The sequence below is a fragment of the Macaca fascicularis genome, chromosome 6 (genome assembly GCF_037993035.2).
Source record: "Macaca fascicularis isolate 582-1 chromosome 6, T2T-MFA8v1.1".
Taxonomy (NCBI): domain Eukaryota; kingdom Metazoa; phylum Chordata; class Mammalia; order Primates; family Cercopithecidae; genus Macaca; species Macaca fascicularis.
Genome location: NC_088380.1, coordinates 188,054,882 through 188,075,829, shown reverse-complemented (window position 1 = coordinate 188,075,829; position 20,948 = coordinate 188,054,882). Strand labels below are relative to the sequence as shown.

Sequence of the window (20,948 nt, the reverse complement as noted above, 5' to 3'; positions counted from 1 at the left end):
CATCCATTCCCATCCCGGTGCTGAAGGCCCTGGTAGAAATCTCAGTCCCCATGAAGAGGAAAAGAAAAGGAGAGGGAAAGAGGGAAGAAGGAGGAAAGACCAGTTAGAAAGCTTGGCTGCGACTAGTCTCCCTTCCTCATTCTCCTTCTCAAGCAAGATGGGCAAGGAAAGCTCTGCCTGGAATAAGGGGAAGGGGAGGAGAACATTACTCCTCTGAATTGTACCCTGAAACAATGCCCTAGGAGATCATCCAGCAGTTTCATTATAGTTCCTTTCAAATGAATGATTTTGAAGATGAATACTTTTAAAAAAACCAGCTTCTTCCCCTTTATTACAGAACTGATACATATACATTATTGAACGTTAAAAAATACAAAGAAGACATTTAGAAAATACAATTACCAACCATTTTCCCATCCAAAGGTAATCACTAAGCTTTTTGGTGTATCCTTCTCCCCGCCACCCAGCTCTTTCAGTTTGCAAAATTTCAAACCCACAGCAAAGCTGCATTGATAGTACAATGAATATCTGTCGACTAGTCACCTAGATTCACCAAGTGTTGTCATTTTGCTACATTTGACTTGTCTCTTTCTTTATATTAATATGTTTTATATTTTTCCACTTAGTCACTGGAAATTCAGTGGCAGACACTGTGGTAATTTATATCTAAAAAACTTCAGTATGTTTGCTGAGAACAAGAATATTCTCCTACATAGCCATAATACAAATGCCTCACTCTGAAAATGAAGCTGGGCACAGTGGCCCATGCCTGTACACCCAGCATTTGGGGAGGCCCAGGTGGGAGGATTGCTTGAGTGAGGAGTTTGAGACCAGCCTGGGTAACAAAGTGAGACCCCGTCTCCATAACAAATTTAAAATTAGCTGGGCATGGTGTTGTGTGCGGAGGTGGGAGGATCACTTGGGCCCAGGAGGTTGAGGCTGCACCCCAGCCTGGCTGACAGAGAGACTCTCTTGGGGGTAGGGGGTGTAGAACACTTCTCCAGTGATATCCTGTTCATGTTTCATTTTCCCCAATTGTCAAACTAATGATGTCCTCGGTGCCATCATTGATGGTGTTAAATTTAATCACTTGGATGATCTGGTAGACGTCTCCATTGTAAAGTAAATTTCCATTTGTAAATTTCCCCTTTCAAATTTATAAGTAGTGTATAAGGTCACTGCTTTGAGACTGAAAATACCCTGTTCTCCAAAAGACTCTCACCAATAATTAGACTTCACCTCTAAAAGAAACCTTCCTGTTTCTTCTTTTTAAAAAGAAATTTGAGTATCAGCATGAACTCAAGGATTATGTTTTTATTCAGTGTGTTATCTTTCCTGTCATTATTCATCCTGATGTTCAAATTGTCCCACAATTGGTCAGTGAGGTCCCTTCAGCCTGGCTCCTCTACCCTTTTGCCATGTTGCCGTCACGTTTTGAGCGCTTATTTTACTTTACCACACACAATGCTCCAGGCTCACCTTGAAATTTTTGCCCCAGCCCCAGAAGCAGCTGTTTCTTCAACTTCATTTTAATGAGAAATGCTATTTAAAACTAGGATCTGAGCCTTACTTAGGTGAACTCATTGCTTACGAAGTGTCATTGCGTCTGGACTTTTTTAGAGCTAGCAAACATATACAAAAAATATAAAACTATGCAAATTAACTGATCCCTCTAATGCAGTCACCAAAGCTTTCTCCCGTCTTTCTTCCACGCTGGCTTCTTTCCCACCGCCCACCGCAGGCAACCCCGGCTCTCAGCGACGTGGATGTCTTTGTACTCATTCGCTCAGTCCCACAATCCGCATATGAGTTTTGGACGTGTCTCCTTTCCTTGAAGAAAATCGCATTACACATACGCATCTACGTAGGCAAAGGTCCCCCTCTTTGTCCCCCTGGCTGACATTTTGGCTGGTGCACCTGCTCACTTCAGCCGGAGCAGGAGAGCAAAGCGCGGGCCTGGGATCCGGGGAGCCTCCCGGGCCAGTCCTGCGGCCACGAGGGCGCCTCACCACCAGTCCGGCGCGGGGTCCGTGGGCTCGTAGGGCTGCAGCCACGTGTCACTGTCGTTCTCTTCGGGGACGCGCGTCCCTCGAACCCGCAGCGGGCAGATGGTCAGGGGATCCGGACGTTCGCCGCCGTCGTGGGCCCGGGGCCTGAAGTAGGCACACAGCGCGCCCGAGAAGGTGTCGTGGAAGGTGAAGATGTGGGAGCCGTCGGACACGTTGAAGAAGGACAGCTGTCCCGCCTCGCAGTCCAGGAAGACGCCCAGGCGCCGCGGAGGCACGCGCAGGGGGAGCGCCACGCGGTGCGGGGCCAGGACGAAGTACTCGCAGCCGTTCCACAGCCCCAGCACCCAGTAGCCGGTCGCCGGGCTCAGGCGCACGGGCCCCGCGCGCGGCACCGCGGCCAGGCAGGCGCCCAGGAACCAGCGGCTGCGGCGGCCCACGTGCACCTCCCAGTAGTGGCGGCCCGCGGAGAACCGCTCCAGGCTCAGCGCGCACGTCTGCTCCGAGAACCGCTGCGGGTCGCTCGGCGCGGGGCCTGGCGGCGCCCGGCGGGAAGACAAGCTCTTGCCATCCTCGGACACTTCCAGGCTGGGGTGCGCGGAGGCCGCATCCAGAGTCACGTCCACTGCGCAGAGCCGCAGCGTTAGTGCGCGCCCAGGACGGTCTGGGCCGGTCCGTCTCCTCCCCGAGACGGACAAACCTCTAGTTTCTCTTGGTGCAATAATCAGTGAAATGAACCCCTTACTCCGACCCTCGCCCCTGCAAACCCCCTCCCCGGGACTGAAGTGACATGTTGTAAGTCCCTCCTGCGTGTTTGATAGTGACAAGGAATCCTGCCCTTGCTTGAACTCCATACCAGAGATAACAAGGAAGCAGGCTGGCGGGAAGGGAGCCACGTCCCGGTCAAGGGGAAGGACCTATGGGCGGGTTCTAGTTCCTGCTGGTGGCACCACCCCGTGTGACCTTGACATAATCAGGAGAGCACTGAGCGTCATTTTACAGAAGTTTTTGGATTTTTTTTTTTTTTTTACATCCAGTCCTTCAGAAAGTTTTAAAAAGGATTTTAAAAGGACCTTTGAGCTCATCTAGTGCAGTGCCCCACATTTCAACACCCCCATCCCATCTGACAGATGGGAACCTAGGGGACCCCTTCTGTCAGAGGATCCGGGAGGTTCCTTATAAACTCTGCACTCTCGCCTGCAAATAGCCCCGAGCCAGATGGAAACAAACGTAGTGTAACCCCGAGGAGCGACGTGTTTGGGAGCTCACGTGTGCGTGTGTGTGTGCACGTGCGTGTGCATGCAACCACGCATGTGTGCCTACACATGCAGGCATATGTGTCATGTGGCGTGTTTGCAAGTGTGTATGTGTCTGTGTGTGCAGGCCCCATACTCGGCTCCCAGAAAGCCCCAACCTCTAATCTCAGATCTCTCCACCTCCCTTCTGTTTAAGATCCAGCCAACCCAAAACACAAATCAGTTTCCTGGCTTCAGTTACCTGCATATTTTTGGGCTGCTCTCCACTCTGAAACCAAACAGAGAAGGAGAAAAAAAGGTCAGAAATCTCAGTCAGTAACTCTGGAACCTTAGCAAAGGCTCCAGATGCATGAGGGATGCATGCAGCGAGAATGAACCCATTCCCACCATGACAATGGGCTTGAATTCAGACTGGTCTTGGGGTTCACCATGTATTTTCCTGAGAAATTTTAGATCCAGTAGAGGCCTGTGTCATTGATACCAGAGCTACATGCAGGCTGAAATTCTGCTGAAAAAAGCAGGAGAATGGAGCATGTAAGTGAAGAGACTCTATAGGCAGCCTGGATGCCCTGAGACACAGACGTGGAGCCTCAGACTCTGACTGGCCAGGCTGTGCCCAGGAGGACCAGCTGAGCCTGACAGATCCCGAAGATGCCCTCCAGATGTTCTGTCTTTTCGTGACATGCCTCCATTCTTAATGTGAATCAATCTGAGTGGATTTCTGTTGTGTTTTATCTTGTTTTGTTTTGCAACAAAGATATCCCCAAGTCACAAAAGCAAAAGCAACACAAGACATTCTCAGAGTTCCAGATATTTACAGCAAGGCTTTGTTGCCCCAGTTTTGTGTCAGGATAACTGGTGAAGCCTTAAACACAATAGCTCTTGTGTGGAATATCTCAATTCTACAAAGATGTTGATTTTCCCTAAGTTTATCTGTAAGTTCAAAGCAATCCTATGTAAAACTCCTTTTTGGATTTTTTGGGGAGATTTATGAATTTATCCTAAAGTTTATATTTTAAAAAAGTTCATTCACTTTAAAAAAGGAATTGGAAATGGAGAAGGAAAACTTGTACTTCCAGATACTACAAAAGCCATAGCAGTAAAAACAATGATGTAATAGGTGGCCACTGGACAAACTCATATAGAGACAGGAATCCAATGTGCATCAAAGGTGGATCCCCACATCAGTGGCGACCCTGGAATGGTGGAGTAAATGGCGTTGGTAAGCCCAACCCACTATATGGAAAAAAATCACAGGATTCTCACCCAACACCTCATAAAATGGCAAATTTTAGATGGATTAAAGATGCAAATATAAAGATAGTAGAAAGGTTTTTGTAGTTACAGAAAGAAAAAGAAATAGAAGAAAGTGTAAGAGAATATCTTTGTGACCTAAATGTGAGGAAGGTTTTCTTCAATGAAACTTCAAAAACACAAACCATAAGGTAGGTAAAAAGGTGATGGATTACATTTTATCAAAATTAATAATTCCTTTTCAGTAAGGGGAACTATGGACACAGCTAATGGCAGATGGCACAACAGAAGAAGGAATTCACAATGTTTACCTACAAAGGATTAATCTCTCTCTCTCTCTCTCTCTCTCTCTCTCTCTCTCTCTCTCTCTCTCTCACACACACACACACACACAGAGACATATAATATTCCTGTTAATAATAAAAGACAGCAATCCCAAAAGAAAAATGGGTCAATGATACGAACTGGCAGTTTTCAGTAGAGGAAGCTCCCGAACTAACTAGCATATATGGAGATGCTCAATCTTCTCAGCATTCACAGGTGTGCAAACCTAAAGAACCATGAGCCATCACTTATCCCCATTGACTGGCAAACTTAGAAAGCTGGCTCACATGAGATGTGGGCACATGGAATGTCCCTGTATGGCTGGTGGCAGGATGATGACGCTGCCTTCAGGGTATCCCAGTATCCCCTTACCCCATGGGACACACCCGCCATGGGCCAGCAATCCCCCTCCTAGTTATAGACCCCAGAGAGATCTCCACACAGGGCCGTAAGGCAACGCGTTTGAGACTATGCATTCAGTGTTGTTGTGGAGTTAGAGGCAGCCTGGATACCTTCCCCAGGAGGGTGGCTGGCTAAAATGACACTCTGTGGTAAGGAGGAAAAACAGACTGAATACACATGAGTGGCAGCGATGGATATTAAAGCATCGTGAGCATGAGAAAAGCAAGGAACAGCACGGAACCATAAATGTCACTTACATGAACTAAGATGCATATGCATAAATCGATATTCACATTTTGCAAGAATATATACAAACTATATACATCAGACTATCTGTATTATGGGTGGATAGAGGAAGGTATACAGAGAAGTATTTACATGCACAGCAACACACTCATGCCAGAACCATGAGTCTGTCTTGGAGGATGGGCACCAGGAGTCAAGGTAACTCTGATATGTAACCAGGATTGGAACTAGTGGTTTGCAGCACACTTAGTCCTCAGGACGGAGTATAACCTCTACCCAGTGACATAGATTAACACATGCTGTGTGAGGCCGCGGAATGCAACCAGAATGAAGCCCGATAGGTTCATCAGGGTGAGTTGGACCGGGGTGCTCAGACATAAATGAGGAAGAGTCAGAGAGAGACGGATTCCACTCACCAGCCTGGCCTTCAGCCCGTCTCCAGTCTGAAGCAACCAAGGAAAAGCAGGAAATTAGCACATCAGTACCCCAAGCTTCCCCGCTCACACATCACATCTTGCACCCACCGCGTCCCCTCCCCTCCCCTCTCTCCCGCCACCCACACCACCAGCAGGGGTCCTGCCTGGGCATCATACCTGGTTGGGAGATGAGAAGATATATCGGGAGCCAGATGCAAAATGATGAATAAAGAGAAATAGTTCTAAGAGGGGTCACTTACCAAGCTCTTTCTGAAGCTTCTCTGCAGGCAGAACACACAAAGAAAACATCAGCCTGCAGATGGTGGAACCATCTTCCCAAGAGGCCACTGGGAAGAGCTTCCTCAGTCTTAAGCCATTGCTAATCATAGCCTCATTTTTTTTTTTTTTCCTGCAGCTTCATCTTTGCCCCTTCATTGCCCTCAAAAAGGAGTCCCACCTGCAGGACTCTTATGCCTCATCCTATCTTAGCTCAAAGGTAGAAATCTGCACAGGGCCTAGAAGGGGAACCAGATCTTAGTACTGACATGCCTCTTCCCAGGGTTCAGGTTGTTCATTCTGTCTGAAATCACAAGCTTCCTGGGGGCAGAGCTCCTACGTAAGTCCAGGCAATGAGCGCAGCCTATGTGAGCCTCAGGGTCACTTACTGGGTACATTATTTAAAGGACTGGAAGGACATCACACCCAATTATTTCCCCTGACCAAATACCGAGGACGCCAACATTTTGCTACTAAAAATGCATTCCTTTGATCTGTCCTCCCAGTGTCAAGCTCTTTCAAAGGTAAATGCTTCTGGTAGAGGCATTCGTACTATAGTGTTATGACTTACAATTCATACTATAGTGTTAACGACTTATTAGGGCTATTTTTTTTTTCATTCCCCTTGAAGGACTAGGTAGACGTCAAGACAAGCTTCCCCAACCTTACAGTTTCATCTGAATCGCACCCCAACCCCAACACCACGATGGCCTTTTCCTCCATTCCCCCTCCCTTGGGTTCACTCTCTCTTCCTCTCTGCAGAGACACATTCCACAGTTTTACGTTTCTGAGTCCCTCTGGGGAGAAAAGTGAATCTGAGAAATTATTCCCATTTTGGTGCAAATTAAAGGTGTCACCCTTCCTAGTGCCATTTGCATTAAAAAAAGAAGGATATTTTAGGAAGATGAACCAGAGACAGTAAACGTTTTATGACGGAATTTTAACTGAATTGTCTAATTTGCAGGGGAGGAGCTGGCAGGGTCTGTCCGGAGGGTCTCAGGCAGCTGGACAGTGGCAGGCAGCCACCCTTTCAGCCCCTTAGCAAGAGAAGAGGTGGAGGCTCACAGGGATGGTCTAGAATTAGACAGTTGCCAGCCGACTCTGTCCAAAGGGAGCCTCTCCTCCCACTGCAGAGGCACAGGGGTCCACCCCACTGGCTGACAGGCAGCACTGTGGCCCCGCACCCAGAACTTACCCAGCTCTGCAGTGAGTTTCCCTAGAGAGAGAGAGAGAAAAAAAAAAAGAAGAAAGACTCTCAGGTTGGGGAATGAAGCAGACAGAACAGGTGGATGAACACTGAGGCCACACCTCCGATGTGGCACTTCCACCCCCGGTGGTCTGGGGGCCCAGGCTGGGCTGGACAGTGAGGCTCCAGGCAGGGGATGGGGAAGTGCCCATGCTTGGCTCCCCTTCTCCATAGGAAGGTGCTAGTGTGAAAATAGAGGTCGGAGTCTTCCCAATTTACTATGCCCAGGGGAAGCGTTAAGCCCTGGACACTGCCTCACATACCACGGCTATTTGTTTGCTCTGGTGCCTGACCGCTGCTTCCTGACCTCGTGCTGAGGTGTCACCCATCAGCCCGACTCCCTGAGCTTCATGAAAACCTGGACGCAATGACGCTGGCACCTCCGTACGGTACAATGTTAAGCGAGCTCCGAGGGTGTAATCAACAGCAGCCAATCAACCCTGCACCGCACGCTAACCTCTGCGTGGAAGATGCAACCGTTCAGCACCTCCGCTTTCGCCCGTATGAACAATCTTCCCTTTCCCCACCGAGGGCGCTGATCGCCGTTCCCGGGGGCCGCCCTGACACCTTGCGCTGGAACAAACCCTCGTCATGGGGTCCAGAGCCTTTGATTGACTGCACTGCGGGCGGGCACTTCGGGAGGTGGGTGCAGAGCGCCCGGTCCCCGCTCACCTTCTCTCTTCTCCGCCTCCTTCTTCAGCTTTTCTGAAGGGAAAACGGGAGGGGTGAGGCTGAGTGTGCGTCCCCGGCTCTTTCCAGGCCCCGTTCCCGCGCCGCGTCCTGGGAGGAGGCGCCCCCGTGGCCCGGGGTCTGGGACCGGACGCCCCTCCCAGCCCCACTGCCCCCAGCACAGCCCGCTGGGCGGGCGGCCCCGCGCCGGTACCTTGGCATCGCCGCCGCAGCCGGAGGAAGCCCAGCGCCAGCGCCGCGAGGACCGCCAGCAGCGCCGCCAGGGCCCCGACCAAAGCGCCCTTCCACGGAGGGGCTCCGGGAGAAAACACGCCTGGAAAACACCCCCCGGGGCGGTCTCGATTCAGGCGCCACTGAACACCCAGACGCAAGCCCGGCCTGCCCGCTGCGCGCCGGAAAACCTCCCGAGGGACCTTCGGCCGGCAGCCGCGGGTGAAACGCGCGTGGGGCAGCCGCGGGTGAAACGCGCGTGGAGGTGGGAGCCGAGCGCGATCCGCGGACGGGCCGGGGCGAGCTGCAGCGTGTGCGGGAGGGAACCGGCGCCCCAGCCCCGCTCGCGGCTTCTGCGGCCACGCGCTGCCCTCGCTCCGCTTCTTCCCACTCTTGCTCCACGCGGGAGGGTCCCGGGGCTTGGCAGGCGCTGGACGTCCAAGGAGCTCCCGCTCTGCGCCCGCGCTGTCTAGTCCACAGCTCGTCTCCTGCTTGTTTGCAGACATTCGGCTTCTACCTCGGTTCCTACCGCGCTTTTGGAAGCAGTGAGAACGAAACCACGCGCGCGTGGCCTGGCAGCTCCCACCTCCCTCCTGGCTCCCCAGGCGGGACCCGCCCCGAGGCCGGACCAGGCCGGGGGCAGCGCCCACAGCACCAGCCAGCGCAGAACACACTGGCCTTTCACAAACGCTGTGGCAGTTTAACAGAGTAACTTTCTGTGTCGTCTAATTATTAGAAAATGGTGCTTTGATCTCAGATCTTTAAAAAATATATATTTTTTATTGTAGTAAAATATACGGAACATTTCCCATCTTAACCGTTTTTAAGTGTACAGTTCAGGGGCGTAATTGTATTCACCACGTCGTGCAACCATCCCCACCGCCCATCTCCGGAAGTTTCTTCATCTTTCAAAACTGAACCTCTGTACTTATTAAACAGTAGTTCCTCTTCCACCCCCCAGCCCCTGGCGCCCTCCATATACTCTCTCCACCCCTGTGGACTTGACTTCTCCAGGTAATCCCACATCAGCGGAATCAGACAGCATTTGTTCTTTTGTGTCTGGCTTATAAGTGACATTAATGGGCTTTGGCTTTTAATTTTGTTTTTCTAGCAGTGCATTTTTATTGTATGGTACAAGAACACTGGGTCACAATGGATTGGTCCTCACAACAGATGGTGTGTGAAGCAATCGCCTGGGGTCAAGAGCACGGGCTCAGGGCCGACTGTCTCTCTGACCTGTGACCCTCCGCCTCGACCCTCTGGCTTCCTGGCTGTTTCCCTCTCAGGCCCCTGGCTTTGCCCTTCCCACCACCTTCCCAAAGGTATCCATGTGAATCATGCCCTCTGTAAAGGGGTCCGTGCATGCAAACATTTACCCATCTAAAAATTTGTATATAAACTTAAGTTTCATAATCAATATAAATAATATAAATTAAGATTTATATTAAAGGCTACAAAGAAAATATTGGGTTTTTCCTGGTGCAAAAAGAGAGACACTTTCCTCTTCCCCTCTCTTAGTTCATTTTCCTTAGAAAATGTATCAATTCTTTCTTTACAACCCAAGAATATTTTTCCTAAGGGTGGCGTATTTGAAATGCAAACATAAAAGGGAGAGCACTGCCATGGAGATCCCTGTCTCATGGGAGTTTAGCTTAGCTGCATGGCTCCAACTCGTAACTACAGGCTTGCCGTAGACATATCACATGCTTTGTTTTTCCTTTGGTTAAAGACAGTTGGCTCACACAGATGGCCATCCCAGTTCCCAGGAGATTTAGAACCGTGTGTGATAAGTGGTTTGCCAAGTCCTCCTACTTGCAGACAAGTTATCATTTATCTAGAGAACATGTATGCATTGGCTTGTATCTGACCGACTATATCAAAGGGTGAGATTTCTTTTCTGTTATAATAAAATAGCTATTGATTTGGACTCTGTGAAAAATGGCCCATAGATTGGGTTTGTCCTGAAAATGTAAAACAATTAGAACCATGAACTTGAAACCTTTTGGTGGCTGCCTCGTAATAAGACTTTAACCATGACCCTGCCTTCAGCTCGCTGCCTAAACACCCACTTCTCGGATGTGCCTCATCTGTCAGAGGTAGACACACAGCTAGTCCTCTTAAGTATTACCAAATTCCCCTGTTCTGGGGCTTTCCAACTTTGAATTCCAGTAACGTGGTACAAGAGAGCTTGCTTCTCCGTAGCTCCATCAACAGCCCGTGGAAGAGCTTTTGAAATTTTACGTCTGACAGTTAAAAAAATTGCATTTAACATAGCTTTGATTTGCCTTTCTCTCACTAAGTGTAAGTCCCCACTACTTTTGGCCTGCTTCATTTTTCTCTACAGCACCTACCACCTTCTTTTTTTTTTTTTTTTTTTTTTTTTTGAGACAGAGTCTCACTCTGTCGGCCAGATCTCGGCTCACTGCAACCTCTGCCCCTCAGGTTCAAGCGATTTTCCTGCTTCAGCCTCCCAAGTAGCTGGGATTACAGGCGCCTGCCACCACGCCCAGCTAATTTTTGTATTTTCAGTAGAGATGGGGTTTCACCATCTTGGCCAGGCTGGTCTTGAACTCCTGACCTCGTGATCCACCCACCTTGACCTCCCAAAGTGCTGGGATTATAGGTGTGAGCCACTGCGCTCGGCTGCACCTACCACCTTCTAACGTGATGTGACAGGATGCACTTCTTTTGCTTATTGTCTGTATCTCCCACTGGCATGGGGACCTGAGGGCAGGGACTGGGGTCACATTGCGGAAACTCAATAAATACTGTTTGGGAGATAGCATGACGAATCTATTGGCTCCCATGATGGCCTCTGATGAGTAGAGTTTTGGGTTTTAGTGTATGGCCTTAGGCACAGAAAGGTGGGCTCTCTGGGGCCTCCCTCATTGACTGTTTGGGGTCTCAGCAGTGTTCTTAGTGTGTTCCTAATATCCAGGTTACTGACTTTTCAGGTGTCAAGGCCAACACACCCTATACGCAGACAGGCGCAATACCATTGTGTCTTTATAGACTGCCTTTGGGCCAATGTGTATGTAGACGTGAGGACTAGGAAGACGGGTGTGAGCTGACAACCACTGACCTGCTATCTGGACCACGAACTCTTTCTTCTGGTTCAAGAGGAGATTCTGGATGGAGAGGGACACATTGCTGAAGGCTCCCTCTCGGACAACCACAGATGTTTCCAGACTGAACAGGCCCTGGGCATCCCAGACGATGGCTTCAAACTCTGGAGACAGGCACTGTCCCTGGTGGTCTCTCCACTGAGCCTTAGGCTTGGGGTACCAGCCACTGGATCTCAGCCTCAGTTGAATGCCTCCTTCCTTGAAGCCCTCAAGGGAGAGGTGAGGGTCTGAGCCCAGCCCTGGCGGAGGCAGGAAGAGTGGGAAAGATCAGGGTCCTTCCGAGAAATCACGTCTAAAGTTCATGCCACTGTTCACCATTTGTAGTCACCATAAAGCATCATGAAGTGTGGCTGCTATTAAGACATGTGTGGGCTTGCAGCTCCCCACCCATGGACTGGAAATGACAGTCTAAATTAGTGGTAGCATGTGGGGACAGTGATACCCCTGAGGGACATTTGGAAATGCTGGAAATGACTCTAAATCAGTGGTAGCATGTGGGGACAATAATACCCCTCAGGGACATTTGGAAATGTGAAGGAGGTCATTGGGTGGGGAAGGGCTCCTGGCATTTAATCATATCAGGTAAGGGCCCGTTTCCTAGAATGAAGAATAGCACCACCCTAAATTCTAATACATTCGAGTTGTGACTCTTCTTTTTTCTTGAATCCCTCCAGAGCTCCAGTGCCTGCGTCATACACACTCCTTTATCTCTCCATCCTTGTGGAACTAGCATTATATTTTGAGTATGCAAAACATTAATGTGGTTTAAATGCCAATGCTGTATAGAAATGTATATCAGGAAAAAAACTCCATCCTTTCCATGTCATCACACCTCACCCTAGGTAACCAATTTCATTAATTTCTTGTTTATCCTTCCTATGTTCCTTTTGGCAATGTTTCTCCTTTCTTACGCATGCAAGTATGTATTATTGAACCTTGCATTTTAATTTTCTCTCTTAACAATACTAGAAATCACTCTGCATCCATTCAGAGACCACCTTATCATTGTTTCAGATGCATAATACATAATGTAGATTACTCCATTGGGTGGATAGAGCATACTCAGCTTTTATACTTGGACATTTAGGTGGTTTCCACTATTTTGCAATTGTTTTTAAAAAGCTTTACAAAGATTAAACTCATACATATGCTTTTTCATATTGGAGGTGTCAGAGGTGGCGTAAGTTCCTGGAGGTGGGATTGCTGTGTCAGAGGGTAGACACACAGCTAGTCCTCTTAAGTATTACCAAATTCCCCTGTCCTGGAGCTTTCCAACCTTGAATTCCACTAACATGGTACAAGAGAGCTTGCTTCTCCATAGCTCCATCAACAGCACGTGGAAGAGCTTTTGAAATTTTGTTAGTCTGACAGTTAAAAATAAATTGCATTTTGACGTAGCTTTGATTTGCCTTTCTCTCCCTATGAGTAACTTTGTTACTCATAATGTATTATATATAACATATAACATTTTAATATTTTATATATTTATAAATTTTATGATTTATAAATATATAATATATAATATGATATATTATATATAAATAAATACATGATATATAATATATAAATATATATGATATATAACATATATCATATATATATATTTTTTGAGACACAGTTGTCGCCCAGGCTGGAGTGCAGTGGCAAGTGAAGCTCACTGCCCCCAGATCCTTCCACCTCGCCCCCCTGAGTAGCTGGGACTACAGGCATGCACCACCACACCTGGCTAAGAGATGGGGTCTCCCTTTGTTGCCCGGGCTGGTCTCGAACTCTGGGGCTCGAGTGACCTGCTTGCCTCGGTCTCCCAAAGTGTTGGGATTAAGCCTGAGCTTAAGGCTTGAGCCACTGTGCCCAGCCTTTTCATATGTTTAAGGGCTGTTTGTGTATGTTTTGGTGAACTGTTTGTTTTGTTTGTTCATTTGAGAAGGGACCTATCCATCAGCTTTTATGTTTTTTAAAAATTACCAACATTCTTCCATTCTCTGTGACTCTACCTCTACTCGGGCAAAGCACTTGCATCTCCCTCTCCCCTGCAGGGCGTTAGGTCAGTCCACGCACCTGCTACCTCCAGTTCCCAGAGAGCTTCGCCAGAGAAGTTGTTGGAGAGGAAGCGGCAGCCATATGTGCCCTCGTCGGAGGGGACGATGCTGTGAAGCTGCAGGATCACACTGCCGTAGGCGATGTAGTCCTTGACCAACTTGGTCCTGTTCCGGAACGCCTCCATCTGCCTGCCAGGGAGCTCCTGCTGCTCCTGGTACAGGTGCACCACGTCTGAGGTGTGGCTCCGGAACCAGCGGATCTCCATGTGCTGGGCATCCAGCTGTGGCCATAGGTGGCACGGGAACTCCACCTCCTCCCCGACGAGGGCCAGGACGGGATACTCGGGGCCTAGCACCTTGACCTCTAGGATGACAAGTCAGAACAGGCAAAAGCAACCCTCATCCAATTAAAAAAAAGTTATCACACCCCTTTATAACTGAGGAATCTACAGCAAGCCATGCAAACAAGAAAGGTAAGATCCTCTGCAGGACAACTGGCCCCGATCCTTGAACAAGTAATTTTTACGAAAAAACGTGAGTGCACAATTAAACACACAGGTGACATCACAACCAGATTTGTGGTGCTGAGCTGGTAACTGGTTTCATCCAACCAGGTACAAATGTTATTTTGGGGACAATTATGTAAATATGACCAAAGCACGAAGTGAAATGGAATCTTTGATCAAAAAAGCAAGTTTCAAAATAATCTGTACAACATTATCTTAAGTAAAAAACATATATATTTGCATAAATGTGCAGAGAAAAATATCTGAAAGGAGACACCAAATTGCTGATGATGGTAATTTCTGCATGATGAGAATATATATTTTCTTATTTTTGCTTGCCTGATTTTCTGAGTTTAAAAAATAATTCACATGTACAGGTTCTACAAAGGGTATCAAAAATCATCTACGAGGGTTCCCTGCTCCACAGGTTTTCTTATCAAAAGGTCAACCAAATCCTTCTGTTGAGACTTATTTGTTGGGCTCTTTCATTTGATCACCCTCCTCTTTGAAGGCTTCTTCATGGGGCCTCTCTGCTCCCTCCGGTCTGGTCTGTTGTCTGCAGTTCCCGTGAGAGTTGCTGCTCCTGCGCTGGTCTTCCGCATGCACGGATCCCTGCCGCCCCACAGGCACTCACTCTTCTCTCTGGCCTCTGTACCTCTCCTCTCCTTTCTTTCCAAGTTCAGCTGAAAGCATCCCGAAGCTCTCCCGTCATGGACCCCCCTGTCCTGCACTTGGCCCACAGGAAATGGAGGGACCTTGCTTTGTTCACACTATTTGAGGCTCCTCATTGGCGGCTGGGTGAATATCCAATACCCTTCCGACAAGTTTCCCTCTCCAGGTTCTCTCCGGCTGTCCCTCCACACACCGATGTCTGGCTGTTTCCCTGGGCACACCCTGCCTCAGCTTATCCCCTACCTGTCATCTTCCTGGAGAATGTGCATCCTGCAAGCCTCTGCTCAAACTATATTCCCTCTCTATGGCTCTCCTCAGCTTTCCGGGAACAAATCATTACTCTTAGCTGTGCTCCCAAAGTCTCTCTCTCTCTCTCCCTCTCTCTCTCTCTCTTTCTCTCAGCCATGGTCACATAAATGGACAGCCATTTCTGCCACATCCACACCCCTCCCTTGACTACAGACTGCTGAAGACCTGGGCTATGCCGCGGTCACCCCAGTATTCCTGGTTTCCAGCCCAGGAAATTAGGAAATCACCTTTGAATTATTAGTTGACACCCTCTGTTGGCTACATCGTTCATGAGAGAAGCTTTGCAAGGGGTAAAGTTAAAAACGTGTATCAATGGGCTCAGCACAAACACAGGCCGATGAGTTTCCTGGCACCCCCTTGCTCGGCTCCCTGCTGTGCCTGTGGATTTCGGAGTGCTGGGAAGTGTGCAAGGGCGGTGGGAGCTGGAGAGATAGTGGAGGAACACTGCAGGCTGGATAATGCCCAGGGGTGGTGTTTCTTTAACAACCAGGATTGAAGTCCTTTTTGTATTTTAGCATCTGGCATGCCCTGGTACTGTTCTAAGATCTTATCCCTGGGGAGCACCTGGCAGGAGGGGTGGCGTTCATGTCCTGGCTGGCTGGGCTACAGATCACACACAATACCTGAGTTCAGCTCCCCGGGCTGAAGGAGGAGGAGGTGCATGAGGAAGACTAGACTTCTGGTCAGAGATGCTGGCTTCAAGGAGTCCAGGGAGACTGGGAAATCCACCATCTCTCTTCAGCAGTGGGGGCCACCTGGAGAGGGACAAAGGGATGCTGGAGCGACGTGCAGAGGTGGGGGGAGCTGGAACTCACTCCATCAGACCCGAAGCCAGTTGTGACCTCAGTTATTTTTGTCTTGCTCTCAAATTCCTGACAAGCCTCAGTGCTTGACTTCTTTAGCTGGATGTGAGAGCTGCTTCTAATTTTTCCAGGGGACACTGTTAATGGCATCCCTGGCCTTGCTCAGGTTCACAGAGCTGCAAGGGGACAAGGCTGAAGGGTCCCAGAGGAAGCAGCTTCTGTGCTGCTTATTGTTTAGAGCCAGGAACAGAGTCACACAATGTGTAGGGGCTCAGTGCCCCCCCACTTTTCTGGGCTTAGTGACTTTGCTCGAACAAAGGGCAGTCTCTGAAGATCTCAGATGCATTTTCGTTCTCCCTGCCTCACCGCCACCAACCCAACCTTCGACCCACTTCCCTTTGGTCCGGAACATTGGGTCCACAAAACACAGGAACAAACCCAGAGTTCTGCTCTCTCGGAAGTGGAGTGCATGCGGGTGGCTGCCTGCCAGCCCCAACGACATCCTGGGACACTTTCCTCCAGGCCTGGGACCTTGAGTTGTGCCTTCAGGAGGCCAGCTGGTAACTGTCTCTGTCGAGAGCATCTTCGGGGCCACAGTGATGGAGTCATCCCATCTAGCCACCCCTTCCTCATCTGTGACCCAGGAGGCCCAGACCCAGCCCAGACAAGGGCTGCCCCCTCACTCCTGATGCTCTGCTCCCTTGGGCGCCACTAATGACTCAAGCCCAGCGAGTGTGTTGCAGTCAGTGAGTCTGGAGACACACAAAACTCTCCATATTTCTCTTGCATTTAGTTGTGCAAGATTTTAGGCAGATTTTTAATTGGCTGGACCTATATCTCTGCCTGAACCATGGAAGAGACCAGTGCCCACTCCCACGGGTTGCTGGGAGCTCTTGAAATCAAAGTCAGCACCCCCCTTCCCCTCTGCCTTGCAAACGTCCACACTGTCTTCATCCTGGGACTGCACCCCTTGTCTTTCACTGCATCACAGTGCCCTTGCTGGGGAAGGCCGCGGTGGGCTCCTCTGTCCAGCCCTCTCTGTCTCCCCGTCTGCCCCCACGGCTTGGCTTTTCTTCTGAGACCTTGGCATGGCAGGTGTTTCTGGTGTCCTGTGGCCGCAGGACACGGGCCACGCTGTCAGCAACGCCACCAGCAGGTGTGAAGGATGGACTCTCAAAGCTGCTGGCCGTGCAGTGGCCGAAGGATCAGAGGGGTGTGCAGGGTGAGTTAATGAGGTGGTGGAGGCTTCCCAGGGACCCTTAGGCTGAGAGGGACCCGGGTAGGCAGGAATACAAGGGAAGAGGGGTGGCCCGTGAGGCTCATGGGCTGATGGCCCTGTCTCCTAGAGCTGAAATTGAGGGGACAAACAGAGGACAGTTTGGGACAGCTCCAGGTGTGTTTCAAGAAGGTCTCAAGGACAGGAGGTCCCCTGGATCGGGGCCATGTTGACAGCTCTCAGTTATTGGAATCCGATTCACACAATGACATGGGAGAGGCCTTGGGCAGGGTCCAGGCTCTGGCTGGACAGTCCGGACTCTCACCCTCTGCGGCTACTGGTGGAAGCGTCTCTGTGAGAGGTGGGGAAGAGGGTTCTAGCAAAGGGGTCTACACTGGTTGTGCACCTTCTCACCCTCTCTTCTGTTCCCTTCTCTTTTCCTGTATGCTTCAGTCTTTTCTTCTGGATTCTAGACACAGGTTAGAGCCCCATGACAGCAAAGCCAGGAGGGGCATGTCAGTGTCCAACTAGTGCCTTCCAAAACCAAGCGGGGCTCAGAGTGTGTTTGTGCATCCATCTGGGTGGGCTGGGTTCTGGGGAATTAGTCGAGGTTGTGTTAGGTTGTGACACAGGTCCCCTCATAAGGTGGTAATGGGGCGCGAGACAGGTCCCACAGCTGGCCTCCTCGCAGAAGGAACACTCGTTCTAATTGCCTGGGCTGGGGGCAGGCTGCCACCTCCCGGGGACAGGGGATTGGGGCAGGATGTTCCAGAACCGTGGGAGTGCTAGAGGGACCTCCGTTCTCTGTTGTGAGACACCCGTGTGATTTCCATCATGGATGCCTCAGAGGAGGAGGATTGTAGACAGACAGACAGACACACACACACACACACGTGCTCACAGTAATAAAAACAAACACGCACTGGGTACTTCCTATCAGGCACTTATCTATACCTCAAGTATTATTAGTATTTGTATTATTATTATTACTAATAGGTCCAAATTATAGCTGAGGAAACGGAGGCCCGGAAGCTGAGTGACTTGCTCCGGCCCACAGTGGGTGAGTGGTGGAGGGGGTTCCACCCCCCCGTCCGGTTCCAGAGCCTCGCTCTGCGCTTCTCGAATTCAGATTCCTCACCAGCTGTGTCGTGTGTCTGGGTACACCCTTCAGTCACTCCTGTGACCCAAAACATGACGTCTGAGGAACCAGCTGGCCACAGACCAAACACTCACCCTAACCTGCCATCACACAGAGGCACTGAAGCAGCGACCGGCTCCCAGGGTGCCAGCCACAAAACCAGCCAACCAACCAACCAACCAACTAATGAATAAAAACTTTAAAATCCCACGGCCAGATAAAACAACTTAAAACTAGGGTCTCCCTAAGACTTTGTCAAGAGCATCTTCTCAGCCAGGAGGGACATGTACCTGGTCCCTTGGCTCCCAACACTCAAGGGTATCATCTTGAAAGCCTTTAGTCAGAGACAGATGGTCTGGCAAGTTCCTGAAGGAAAAAGTCAGCGACTACTGAACAGCACCCTCCTCCCCGTTTGCTGCCGCGAGTCCGCCCCTTCTGACCTCACTCTCCAGTTAAGGATCGAGGGTGTTCAATCCGTAGTTGAAGTTCAAGTCCCCTCCTTGAAGGAAACACTTTCCACTCTCTGCTATTTTGATTACAGTGTAAATTGATTTCAGGTTCTGTTCCTGGTGAGGTTTTGCCTGGGGAAGGAGTAAGCGACTGGACACGTCGGATATTTGGGGAAGATTGAAACTCGGTGTGCGTGAGGACCGCCAAGGGATCCTCCAGCTGCAGCTGAGCTCTGCTGGCGCGCACCTGCTCCTCGTCCTCCCAGGAGCCTCGGGCTGCTCCCTCCGGAAGGCACAGGGAGAAATAAGTGTCCTGGGAAATGTCACCGCCTGCACCCAGCAAAAGCCCATTTCTTTCTTCTCCTTCTCTTTTTATTTTTTTCTTCTTGCTCTCTCACTGCCCCCAGCCCACCCCATTCCTGTTCTCTCCTCCTGCACCTGCAATTCCTAAACAACTCTGACGTTATTTTGATTTCCAGTCCCTCAGTCTTGAGTCTGTCTTTAAAGATGAGTAGTTTTTGCTTTGCTACTGTTATTTTTTCAGATAATTTATTGTTAAATGAAGAATTTTAAAGCAAAATGCAGTGGGACAGATGTCAAAGGCAAGTTGAAAACATAATTTCTGTCGAGTACTATTCTGGATTTCCTAAGATTAGGCACAAGAAAAGCGTCGAATGAAAGGTACTTACTCAAGCTAAGTCTTTTTAAAAGGTCTGTGTTTGAAAGGAAAACAACTTTTCACTAAAAATATAAATCATTCTTATTACATGAAAACCATAATTTAAGAGACTGAGAAAAAAGCTTTTTGATTCACAAATAAGCGGCATCTCCCTAATACACTTAGGAATGTTTGTTTTTAATCAGTGACTCTTAAAAGTCACTGCTTCCACCTGACAAACTCATGCGAATCACTATGGATTGATGTCCTCCGATCCACCCTGAAGTGTCCCATTTTTCTCTACACACATCCTTTTCTGCAACTTTCAGCAAAGCAAGATTGGAGAAAAAGAGCATTAGAAGGAACCTCAGCCGATTCCCTAGTGAACAACTTAACAAAATAAAACCTGCTTTTCCGTTTGCATTACACATTCACAATCTCTCACTCTTACTATACTGGTGTATTTCAGATTCTGTCCACACATATAATTATTTGCCTGAACTTAACACTGTCTTCCTGACAAAAAGGTAAATCTCCCAAGGACATCTCCGAACCTGGCAGTGTCCAAAGGCCACGTCCTCCCACAGAACTGCCTTGCCTGCCGTGCAACTGTTGGTGTTGCCCTGAGCGGTCCCAGGGTCTCCATGGGGCGGAGCAAAACCTTGGGGATTTCCCTAACATAATTTTAAGACTACGTTTAACACTTACGTGACCACATTATGAAACCCAGCAGGAAAATCCATTTTTGTTAATAAATGCCATGTCACTTGCTCTCCCAAACACAGGAGGCATTTTTTGCCCTGCATGTGTGTGAGGCGACTATGGGGTCCCAGAGCGGAAAACTTCTCTAGTAATAAAGTATAGAAATTATCCCTGAAAGTATAGTCTTTGCTTTGCTACTTCTGTAAGCTGTGGAACTGGTGAATTTTGCCTGTCTCCTATCCTCCACTCCCCCAGCTGCAAGTCCCCAGGTGTCAGTGGGGCCTTGGTCCTCTCCCACTGGCCTCCCTGGCACCCCTGCAATGCCCTTGCCCCCGGCAGACCCCAGCCAGTGCCCACTGCCTGCACTGGTTCGATTTCAACAGGTCCACAGGAGGATTTCCACCCTCTTAGTCTCTACGGAAGATGGACTGCCCCAAGAAGGGAACTGCCATGAGGCTTGAAATCCTTTTCATCTGGTGAGGGGCAATGGGATGTATCAGGATCCTGCCTCCTGAGATGGGGCCTACCTAAACGGGCGCCAACATCTCCTCTTGGCCACACTCGGAACATCCCATGCTGCAGCCAAGCTCGTATAATAAAATGCTGCCACTAATTGTACGTCCTCCCAAAGCCTCCCACCTTCATTTTCTGATTGCCGTTTCTGAAAAGTGGAGGTGTAGGCAGCTGTTGAGAATGAGCCACTTACCTGTCAGGTAGCAGCAAAAGGTCTGCAATGGCAGATGAGTCCCGGTGATCTCACCTCCTCTGCAAAGGGTGATGATCGCTGTGAAGTGTCTTGGTCCTAGATGCTAAGATTCCGTAGACGTGGACTGGCAGCTGAGCTCCAGAGGCCAGGACATGTGTGAGAATTATTTATCCATCTTCCTCCCAGAGATATATGCTGTTTGCTCTGCCCTTTGCTATGAAAACCAAGGTGGATAGAACAAAACAAGGAAGTCGTCACATCCTGTCTCTGAGAAAAATCTCGAATTCTCATGTAAAATA

The 20,948-nt window shown here is 49.3% G+C and overlaps 1 protein-coding gene and 1 long non-coding RNA gene across 12 annotated transcripts in view; one reads left to right on the top strand and one right to left on the bottom strand.

The window, feature by feature from the left end:
• LOC141407118 (uncharacterized) overlaps positions 1-20,120 on the top strand; it is a 28,235-nt gene extending 8,115 nt beyond the window's left edge. The window contains exons 2-3 of the long non-coding RNA XR_012414484.1: positions 13,488-13,963; positions 18,692-20,120. This is a non-coding gene — a long non-coding RNA (uncharacterized lncRNA). The remainder of the gene's footprint in view (positions 1-13,487; positions 13,964-18,691) is intronic.
• BTNL9 (butyrophilin like 9) lies at positions 303-20,855 on the bottom strand. 11 transcript variants are annotated; one of them, XM_065547177.2, is made up of 11 exons: positions 20,650-20,855; positions 15,601-15,732; positions 13,510-13,854; positions 11,409-11,690; positions 8,310-8,429; positions 8,099-8,131; positions 7,376-7,396; positions 6,165-6,185; positions 5,905-5,931; positions 3,504-3,530; positions 303-2,631 (listed from the first exon to the last, which is right to left on the bottom strand). In XM_065547177.2, the coding sequence occupies exons 2-11, from the start codon at positions 15,707-15,709 to the stop codon at positions 2,006-2,008; spliced, it is 1,611 nt and encodes a 536-aa protein (XP_065403249.1). In that variant the 5' UTR covers positions 15,710-15,732; positions 20,650-20,855; the 3' UTR covers positions 303-2,005. The 11 variants fall into 11 exon arrangements, 8 of the variants coding, with proteins under 8 accessions (XP_065403249.1, XP_065403250.1, XP_065403252.1 ...); XR_012414481.1 differs by having other exon boundaries at positions 6,082-6,185; positions 8,099-8,429; XM_065547178.2 differs by lacking the exon at positions 7,376-7,396.
• Positions 20,856-20,948: the final 93 nt, after the last annotated feature.